Source organism: Boleophthalmus pectinirostris, unplaced genomic scaffold, assembly GCF_026225935.1.
Source record: "Boleophthalmus pectinirostris isolate CB_2022bp ecotype Guang Dong unplaced genomic scaffold, ASM2622593v1 HiC_scaffold_21, whole genome shotgun sequence".
NCBI classification, from domain to species: Eukaryota; Metazoa; Chordata; class Actinopteri; order Gobiiformes; family Gobiidae; genus Boleophthalmus; species Boleophthalmus pectinirostris.
In genome coordinates this window covers 608,704-619,143 of record NW_026571175.1, presented here as the reverse complement: position 1 = coordinate 619,143, position 10,440 = coordinate 608,704, and the positions used below count along the sequence as shown (strand labels likewise).

The 10,440-nt window shown below is 40.5% G+C and overlaps 1 protein-coding gene across 1 annotated transcript; it reads right to left on the bottom strand.

Moving 5' to 3' along the window:
• On the bottom strand, nt 1-3,624 carry LOC110156509 (uncharacterized). Its single transcript, XM_055157563.1, has 6 exons — nt 3,394-3,624; nt 2,635-2,771; nt 2,445-2,509; nt 1,713-1,877; nt 160-261; nt 1-59 (listed from the first exon to the last, which is right to left on the bottom strand). Exons 1-6 carry the CDS (start codon nt 3,529-3,531, stop codon nt 1-3), a joined length of 666 nt encoding a protein of 221 aa, XP_055013538.1. The 5' UTR covers nt 3,532-3,624.
• Between the last annotated feature and the right edge of the window lie 6,816 nt (nt 3,625-10,440).

Below are 10,440 nucleotides of genomic sequence, written 5' to 3'. Positions count from 1 at the left end.
TTAATTTTTATGGAAGAATCTTTGGTCCAGAGAGACAGACTCAGGCTCAGAACAGAACTCTGCAGACAGACAAGAATCAAGTTAAGACAACAACAGTGACAATCCTGGGTCAGTCCTGTTTCAGTCCTGGTTTAGTCCTGGTCCAGTCCCGGTCCAGACCTTGGTTCTGGTAGCTGTAATCCGGCTCTCCTGTGAATCCTGTACACTGGGCATGGTCTCTGAACAGCTGCAGGTCTCTGTCACTCACGTCAGTTCGTCTGCCTGCAACGAGGACCACACGGATCTAAACTGAGGGGGTCTACAAGGATGTGTCCTTGGGCAAGACACTTCTTCCACATTAGTATGTGGTGCGAGTGCTGGTGGTGGGAGGGGTCGATGGTGCAGATTGGCAGCAGCACTTCCGTCACAAAAGCATTATTATCAGTGGAGACAGATGGAGGGATCACACCGGCTTTACAGAAAGTCTAGTTTTATTAATATAGACTGTATCGAGAATAGGGATGCAGGGATATTCAATATAATATTGAATCTTTCGATACTGGTGTAACAATTCCCTACATGTGCTTGCTCAATACACACCTGTCCTTCCATGCACACTGTGTCATTTAATTTGTTCCGGTAGGCAAACAGTTAACGTGGCATCCTCCCCAGATGCAGCAGGTAAACAGTTCCATAGAGGCTTACAGCTGAAATATTCTAAAAGAGGAGGCTTTTATCTCACTCACTTTTTATTTTATGTTGGTAAACCCAAGAAAGACAAAGCTATAAACTTTTACATACTCTAGCACCGCTTTTGACTTTACAGCAGCATTAATCAAATGTGCTCATGTACACACAAGCGACGAGACTCACGATATACACAATCTCATAAGTTTTACTCAGAAAACGATGTTGAGACATTTTTATGTAATATAACATATACTGTTCAAAAAATTAAAGGAATGCTTTGTAAACACATCAGATCTTAATATATACAGTATATGGACAGAGCAGTGCCTTAGGAACAAAATGATGCCACCATGAGTTAGTTTTATAGACTCCCTGAAAATCAAAGTGAAATAATGACGTGGCAGGCTGGTTCATGTTGCCAACATTTTATTCCTGCAACTCAAAATGCTTCTCTTGTATGGCCCCCTCATGCTTCTATGCAGGTTTGACAACATCCTAATGAGATGATGGATGGTGTCATGTAGGATGTTCTCTCAGATCTGTGTGAGGGCATCACTGAGCTCCTGTAGAGTCTGAGGAGTAACCTGACAGTGTCTGATGGACCCAAACATAATGTCCCAGAGGTGTTCTGTTGGGTTTAGGTCAGGTGATCGTGAGGGCCATTCAGTTGTATCAATCTATTCATCGTCCAGGTTCTGCCTGCAGACTCTTGCCACATGAGGCTGGACATTGTCGTGCATCATTAGGAACCCAGGACCTACTGCACCAGTGCAGGGTCTGACAGTGTGTTCATGGATTTCATCCTGATAAATAATGGAAGTCAAACTGCTGTTTTCTAGCCTGTAGAGGTTCAAACCAATATTTTATGGTCAGAATGAGGAACCTGACAGCTGCAGTTACAGAAGAGAGGGGCCATACTTCTGACATATAAAGTGATTTGGAGCCAGAGTTGATAAAACTGAATCGCACCCATGCTCATCTTCTACTTGAAATGCGGTAGCTAGCGGGTTAGCTCTGTCCAGAGATATAAATAGTTTTCTTACTGGCGAGGTAGAGACTGACAGAGTCCAGGTCTGGTTTGTGCTCGGTCGGGTCTATGCGGAGGTGGTGCAGGAAATTATGGATGTTCTGGGCTTTGGTCCTGGCACGAACCAAAACTGAGTTCTGGCTCACATTAAACACCTGCACCCAGCTGGTCATGTTGTGAACTACAACAGAAAAAGGAACCAGAAGAACAAACACCTTTTCTTTAGACAATAGAATGTGATTTTCAACATTAAATAATATTACTTTCTTTTATATTCTCACATGTCTGTATATTTGGATGAGATGAGACACAATTTACACAAGATTAGATGAGAAGCGAGATTGGGTCCACAAGAACAAAACGAGATGAAATTTAAACATATTTTCTTATATATAAATTTATCAATAATTTTTTTAGTTTTGGCCTCAATTTTTTTATTAATTTGATTTCATACTTTTTGTTTCCGTTCTAGTTCTGCTTTTACTATAAAAGATCAAACTCACCAACATGTAACTCTGTTTTTGTCTAATCCAAATGTAAACACTTGGAAAAAATCCTCATGTGTGCACAAATCTTTGCAATTTTGTCTCGCCAGATCTTGTCCTAATATCTATATTATATCTATAATGTATACTAGTCTATGTGCTCTTATACTTGTTCTGATGCAGCTCCAGATCATTCTAAAGATATCTAGGAAAGGTTCTGTTCTGTCTTGTGAAACCAGGACTGAACCAGAGACAGGACTTACGGTGGACTACAGCTGTGTGTCCTTTGATTGTGGCGTTGGACGCCAAGACTACACAGGTTCCATTCCTGAAACACACAACAGATTAATCCTGGTCCAGTCCTAGTCTAATGCTGGTCTAGTTCTGGTTGAGTACTGGTTTGGTCCTGGTCTGGTCCTGGTCTAGTTTGGTCTGGTCCTGGTCTATACTCACCACTTGACAAACTGCTGCATATAGAAGCCTGAGGAGGTCTCTGTGATGTTGTACCAGAAGCTGGAGGTCATCTTCAAGAAGGATTTATAGAACGGGCTGTCACTGAAGCCCTGAATGTAATGGAACTGACCCAAGATCTGAACCAGAGACCAGAGATAAGACCAGATGAAAAATCAAACTTTAGTTTCATCCAGTTGAGAGAAAAGCACAGACTCTAAACCCTCTAAACTACCAAATTTGGGTCCCAAAGAGTCCCCAGAGGTTCTTAAAAAAGAGGGACTATTGACAGGTACCTTATGTTTTTAAAGAGTTTTTAAGAGATTCAAATGCATCCTGCATGTTTAAGAGTTCATTTTGTTGCTTTGTGTTTGCAGTGAGGGTTATGACCACCTGCTGTCCTTGTTTCATCTTAGTTCACTTTGGGTTTGTGGCCTCTGACTATTTGGATTCTTTGTTTGTCCTTTGTTTCTGGTCCTTTCCCACCAAACCACTGAAGGTACATGACAGACACTTTGTGGAACCTGATGGTTTGCAGTTCCCTTGTGCTGATATTTGTAGTAGTTATCCCTCCGACTGCAGTGAGCCTAACATCTACACCCTCTTTCATTTAGCTCTCCAGACATCATCTGTCACTAAATAAAAGATGAAACACCAATTTTTCATGTTTAATTATAACATCTGCTTTATGCCCGACTCATTATTCTTATTACTTCAGCTATAAAAATATGATTACTATAATAGTACTGGTTTAGAGCTTACCGGCGTCTTGTCCTTCAGAGACATTGTGTGTTTTAATCTGTGGCACTCAGATCCAGATTCATGTCCGGGTCCAGAATTCGCACTTGCTCTGGTCCATGTCAGAGCCAGGACTAAAACCAGTCTCACAAACAACCTCATCTCTGGGTCACTGCTCCTCTTGGGCCTGGTTTAGGCCTTGTTTAGTCCTGGTTCAATCTGGGTTTTGCTCTGGTTTAGTCCTGGTTCAGTCCTGATTTAGTCCTGGGTGAGTCCTGGTGTAATCTCTGGTCTAGTCCTTATCTAGTCCTGGTCTGACCCCTGGCCTTCTGGGTCCTGCTTTTTCTCAGAACTCTCTGTGGTTTTAAGCCTGAATCCAGACCTCAAACAGAAACTAGACCTGGACTGAACCTGGACCAAAGTCCAAGCGTGGTCCATTAAACAGGGCATCAGGTTCAGAGTGATCCTGTGATCATTTATTTGTTACTTGATCAAGTATCAGTACTTTTGTCATAGATGTCTTTTATCGCTGTAATGAACCTGTACGGGGTGATTTAAGCAAGATGCCCTTCCTTACACAAACAGTGTCATTACTGTGCAATGTGGGTGAAGTGTCTAAACCACCTGGATTTGAAGCAGCCATCATCTGGTTGGAGGGTGAACGCTTATCAACTGTGCCACTGTACTAGTGTCATGATACTGAAATTTCTTAATTTCGACATTAAACAATAGACTCAGTTCTTAATATTATTGTGATACCACAATGATTTAAAAAAAATCACTCTTTCTTTAGACAATAGAATGTGATTTTCCACATTAAATGTTACTTTCTTTTCTTTTCTCATGTGTCTTATATGTGTGTGATCTTCAGTGGTCCAGGGAGGTTCATAGTGTCCATGAGCGTAGACTAGTCTATGTGCTCTTCTGCTTGTTCTGATACAGCTCCAGATCATTCTAAAGCTTCATGAAAGGTTCTTTTCTGTCCTGTCCAGTGGACTTTTTTAGTATGAAGCTTTGTTCTACTTGTGGAATTTTCAGTGTTGCAACAATAAAGTACATGAACAGAAGTAGATATTGTGAATATTCAGTGCAGCGTATGTGTCTCATGAATTATTTAAAAGAGACCTATTGTGCTTGTGTGTGCTCGAGCTTTATAATCGATGGCACCTGAGGATCATTATCTTATCATCTGGACATTTTAAATCATAGTATTGATCTGTTGATTGGTTTGGAGAACGGTCGGAAAACTAAGTGACAGTGACAAAAACTGTTGTTGTGTCCTTAGACAAGTCACTTCACCCACATTGCCGAGTCCTAGACTGACCCAGAGCAGGTTCAGGGTTAAAACAACAGAGCTGCACATCACGCCGCCCACGGATCTAAAGGTTGATGGTACAACTCCTGCTGTTACGTGTGTCCTTTGGCAAGACACTTCACCCACTCACACTGACAGCCAGTGCAGTGGCCTGGTTTAAGGTTCAACTCTTGAAAGAAAAAACTCTCCTGGAGGACAGAAGTGTCAGATGAACTCAGATACAGTACACCACACAAGTCATCATTTTACTGCAGACAGAACTACAAATCCTGCACATTTTGACATCGTTTGTCAGTTTAAGTTGATCATTTTACTTCATGGTTGGACATGGGCAGCAGAAAGTCTTAAAGCTTTATTAGCTTTCAAACTCTGCGAGAGATTTTTTCATGTGATACTTTTACTTTTTTTTTTTTTGCTTCGGTATATACTTGTACTGAAGTACTTCTTCCATCCACTTAGACAATACAAATAAATGACAAAACTTCTATTTTGTTAAATGAAGGTTAAAACTATGAAATTTTAAAAAGGCACTGGAGAGATCATCTGCGGTCATCAGCAAAAACAGACGTGTGAGTGTAGAATTCTACTCAAGAACTGTGTAATGTTCCCTTTAGCACTTCATCATTATCATTGAGCTATTTCTATTTGTACTTCATCTAATGCCCATGTTCTACCAAACTCATGTTCTACCAAACTCATGTTCTACCAAACTCATGTTCTACCAAACTCATGTTCTGTCAAACTCATGTTCTGTCAAACTCATGTTCTATCAAACTCATGTAAACTAGTCTTTAAAAAGTCCTGTGTTCTAAGTAGTAGTTTTAAAGTAACAGGTGAAGTGCACAGGAGCCTGAGCCTCACACAGGTTTTGTCCATGTGCTGCACTCACACAAACACAAACACAAACACAAACACAAGCACAAACACAAACACAAACACAAACACAAACACAAACACAAACACAAACACAAGCACAAACACAAACACAAACACAAGCACAAACACAAACACAAGCACAAACACAAACACAAGCACAAACACAAACACAAACACAAACACAAACACAAACACAAACACAAACACAAACAAACACAAACACAAACACAAACACAAGCACAAACACAAACACAAACACAAACACAAACACAAACACAAACACAAACACAAACACAAACACAAACACAAACACAAGCACAAAGACAAACAAACACAAGCACAAACACAGTTCGGGGTTTAGCTCAGTCTTTAATGTTCTTGATTCAGAGACAGGTGTCCTGACAAAGACAGGGACAGTCAGAGACAGGTGCCCTGAATTCTTTTTTTATAACTCAGCACTACTTCCTGTATTTTTGTACTTTTTTTCCCACAATGAAAAAGCTATCAACTTTTCCATACTCTAGCACCGCTTTTGACTTTACAGCAGCAATTATCAAATGTGCTCATGTACACACAAGCGACGAGACTCACGATATACACAATCTCATAAGTTTTACTCAGAAAACATTGCTGAAACATTTTTATGTAATATAACATATACTGTATACTGTATATACCTTCCTTCATCCAGCTCGGGTCCTCAGAGGCCTGGGAGCCTGAGAGTTCTGCAGTATGTTTGCTGTTCCCAGTACTGCACTTTTCTGGACTGAGATGTCTGTTATTTTTCCTGATATCTGCTGTAGCTGCTCTTCCAGTTTAGGGTTACAGCCCCGAGTGCTACGATCATCAAGGGCAAAACTGATGCCTTCACCTTCCAGGCCTTATCCAGCTCCTCCTTGAGTCCCTGGTATTTCTCTAGTTTCTCGTGTTCCTTTTTCCTGATATTACCATCTCTTGGTATTGTGATGTCCACCACCACATATTTGTTCTGTTTCTTATCCACCACCACTATGTCTGGTTGGTCCATCACCATCCTGTCAGTCTGTATCTGGAAGTCCCACAAGATCTTGGCTCAGTCATTCTACACAGCCTTTGGAGGTGTTTCCCACCTTGATCCTGGGGTCTCCAGCCTGTACTCTGCACAGATGTTCCTGTACACTATGCCCGCCACTTGGTTATGTCGCTCCATGTTTGCTTTCCCTGCAGCATTGTGGTGCTGGTGTCTGGTGTGGTAGATCTGGGCCTCTATTGCTCAGTGCCCAGGTCCTGCTGCCAGGATGAACCTCTGTGTGTTCTTCAGACCAGCCCTCTCAAGCTATTGAGAGGATTTCTTGATATCTGTTGATCCCTGGTGCCCTGGACTAAACGTGGACCAAAATCCAAGTGTGGACCATTAAACAAGGCATCAGGTTTAGAGTCTTTGTCAGGGTCTCTGAACAGGGGGCAGACATGATGCAGACATATGGTAATGTAAAATCAGTAAATGATCCCTGTGAGATATTACAATGGGGTTGTTCTGCATTCATGTCTATGGAGGAATGTTCATCAGTTACCATGGAGACACAATGTACACATATCTCAGATCAGATCATCTGTTATAGTTCCAGCTAAGTCAGTTCTTTCTGGTTCAGACTATGTTCAAATGAGGCTCAGATTCAAGTGTAATAGTAGTACCTACCTTCAGCATCACACCGCATGAGAATGTTGATGACATCTGCTGCAGAGTATCAGACCATCAATAGTCATAATATGTTATGAGTTTATCACTGCAGTGAACCTGTACAGGGTGATTTAAGCAAGATGCCCTTCCTTACACAAACAGTCCCATTACCATGCAATGTGGGTGAAGTGCCTAATCCACCTGGATTTGTGGCAGCTGTTTGGATGGTGAATGCTTGTCAGCCACCACTGTACTAGTGTCATGATACTGACATTTCAAGCTTTTGATAATAAGAACTAAGGCTAAGACTCAGAACTTAATACTGATTGTGATACCACAATGATAATAAAAACACTCTTTCTTTAGACAATAGAATGATTTTGATTTTGTTTATTAAATGTTACTTTCTTTTATTTTCCCATGTGTCTTATATGTGTGTAATCCTTCAGTGGTCCAGGTAGGTTCATAGTGTCCATGAGCGTAGACTAGTCTATGTGCTCTTCTGCTTGTTCTGATACAGGTCCAGATCATTCTAAAGCTTCATGAAAGTTTTTTTTCTTTCCTGTCAAATGGACCTTTTTAGTATTAATGCCTGCTCAAATGAATATCTAGTTTTGATACTAGTTTAAGTATCAAAAATATCAACTGATGTCAGATTTTCTGAATGCTCTTATCTTTACATAATTTGTCCTACTTGTGGAATTTTCAGTGTTGGAACAGAACAACATAATATAGAATAAACAGATATTTTGAATATTCAGTGCAGCATATGTGTCTCAGGAATAACTTATTTTTTCTAAATTCCTCCTATAACTTGGTTGGAAATAGACAAGGCCATGTCCAGCCTGACTTCTGATGAATCACTAGGTACCGAGGGGTTTCCACCTGAATGGTACAAGAAAATGAGAGAAGATTTGATACCTCAGTTTGAACTTTATTCTGAAAGGAGGTATCATCCCTTTATATCTGTTATCCCTAAAGATGCACTGTAAATCATACAGAACAATGAGTGTCGTAAACACAGACTCTAAAACATACAGGACTAGTTTAGTTAAGCCAGTGGATGCAGTGATCCCATCGCTGATTGATGAAGATCAAGCTGGATTTCTGAAAAATAGACAAATCTGGGACAACATAAGCAGAGCTTTACATATTACTGAACAGGTCAGCAGTAGGAAATTAAATGCACTTATTCTCAGTCTTGATGCTGAAAATGCTTTTGATTCAGTCCAGTGTTTTTTTTTTTTTTTTATTTAGTCATGAAAAGGTGTGGGTTCTGTATAGATTATATTATAAATGTATTTGGGCTCTCTACCCCCTACTGCTAGAATACAGAGAAATGAACACATCTCCAATCCAATACAGCTATAACATGGCTGTAGATAAGGATTGATCCCTTAATATGCCAAGAGAGTAGGTTAAAGAGTTTTCTGATAGGAGGAATAGAAAGCGTGCCTGTATGCCACTGATGTTTTGATAAGAATAACAGAACGTGGCCTTAGCTTACCTCTGCTAATGGAAGTATTCCAACAGTATGGTTCATATTCTGGGTCTGTTCTCAATATTGCTCAAACATTAAATTATGACATTTAATTTTCACCCTGGATAGTAACTGATGTCAAAATGTAAATGTAATTCTGGTTGCATGCTCTGCCATTTCTACAGGACTACATCATTTGTTGGTGTAACCCATCTCATTACTCCAAATGGAAAACAACTGAGATCCTTATTCAATGTACCAGTTGAATCAAGGGTTGGCCACACTGCCTTGGAGACAGCCAACTAATGAATTCATCTGACACTTAAAACCTAAAAGTCAGAGATGAGAAAATTACAGCTTCAGGATGAGGTTAAACTTCTCAGATCGCCATCTTACGACTCTTCTGATTTTCCATCTGCCTCTTTACATGCTAGATTTAGACAGATGACTTGACCTGATCTTACTGCTGTGTGTACTGCATATGATACATCTACTTTACTGGCACGTGATACTTTATATGAGAGGTGGTACAGTCTGGAGAAACATGATTTGTGCAGCTTACTTGGACTTGTCCTGTGCTGAACCTTGAATATCTCCCTAACAAGATGTCTGCAGACAAGGCAAGGCAAGGGAAGGCAAGTTTATTTGTATAGCACAATTCGTACACATTCGAAGTGCTTTACAGAATAAGAAATACATACAGACGATGTTTATCTTTTTAAAATCTTTTGGAGTGGTCTCTAAGCCAAATGAAGACAACTTTAAGACAGCAATATCTTCTCCATTTCTTTTGATAGATCTGTGATCTGGAGATACGCGCTTGGCCCATTGACATTAATGTTTAGACACAGGGGCTTGTGTGGGCCATTTTTATGCAAAGTTTCATTTTTAGATGTTTAATAAAGTTTGGACTCCTATCAGTGGCAGCTGGTGGCATAATCTTTTGGCAGGACCAAAGTTATCAATATATATTATAAACATACGTACCCCAACAACACAACGTAACACACAACTCACACCCAGCCCCAACAACACAATGTAACACACCACTCACACCCAGCCCCAACAACACAATGTAACACACCACTCACACCCAGCCCCAACAACACAACGTAACACACAACTCACACCGAGCCCCAACAACATAACATAACACACCACTCACACCCAGCCCCAACAACACAACGTAACACACAACTCACACCGAGCCCCAACAACACAACGTAACACACAACTCACACCCAGCCCCAACAACACAATGTAACACATCGCTCACACCCAGCCCCAACAACATCAGCAAAACTACAATAAGAGGCTACAGTCACAACACGCACCCACAGCATCAGTGCTGCTCCTACAGCACACAACAGACCACCGGCGTGAAAAGTGTATTGTTCAATATGAAGAGATCAAACTGGTCCAAAGGCTGGTGGTAAAATTATGAAGACCCATAATATTATTTTTTATTTGTCTTGACATGGGCTGTACCAAATTTCATTCTCTCAATGCCATTATGTTTTTTGAGATGTAGATGCTGTAGAGTAATTTTGAAACAGAAATTAGTTTGTACTTGTTTGTAACTTAAATTTTACATCCAATAAAATTGACTTGTCATTAATATTCAAACTTTATTCATCTTAGTGAGAAGTGTAGATCCTCTCCCCTCCCTGTGTCTCTTCCTCACCCATTTCCTGCAGAATCGAGGAGAGGAATCAAGGAGAAGGAAGCGAGGAAAGAGAA

Bases quoted from the DNA above. Each gene is read 5' to 3' on its own strand.
- LOC110156509 (XM_055157563.1), bottom strand. From the start codon at position 3,531: ATGAGGTTGTTTGTGAGACTGGTTTTAGTCCTGGCTCTGACATGGACC. The intron at 2,510-2,634 runs GTGAGTATAGAC...TGTGTGTTTCAG, and splicing joins ATGCAGCAGTTTGTCAAGTG to GAATGGAACCTGTGTAGTCT. The intron at 1,878-2,444 runs GTAAGTCCTGTC...TTTCTGTTGTAG, and splicing joins ACACACAGCTGTAGTCCACC to TTCACAACATGACCAGCTGG.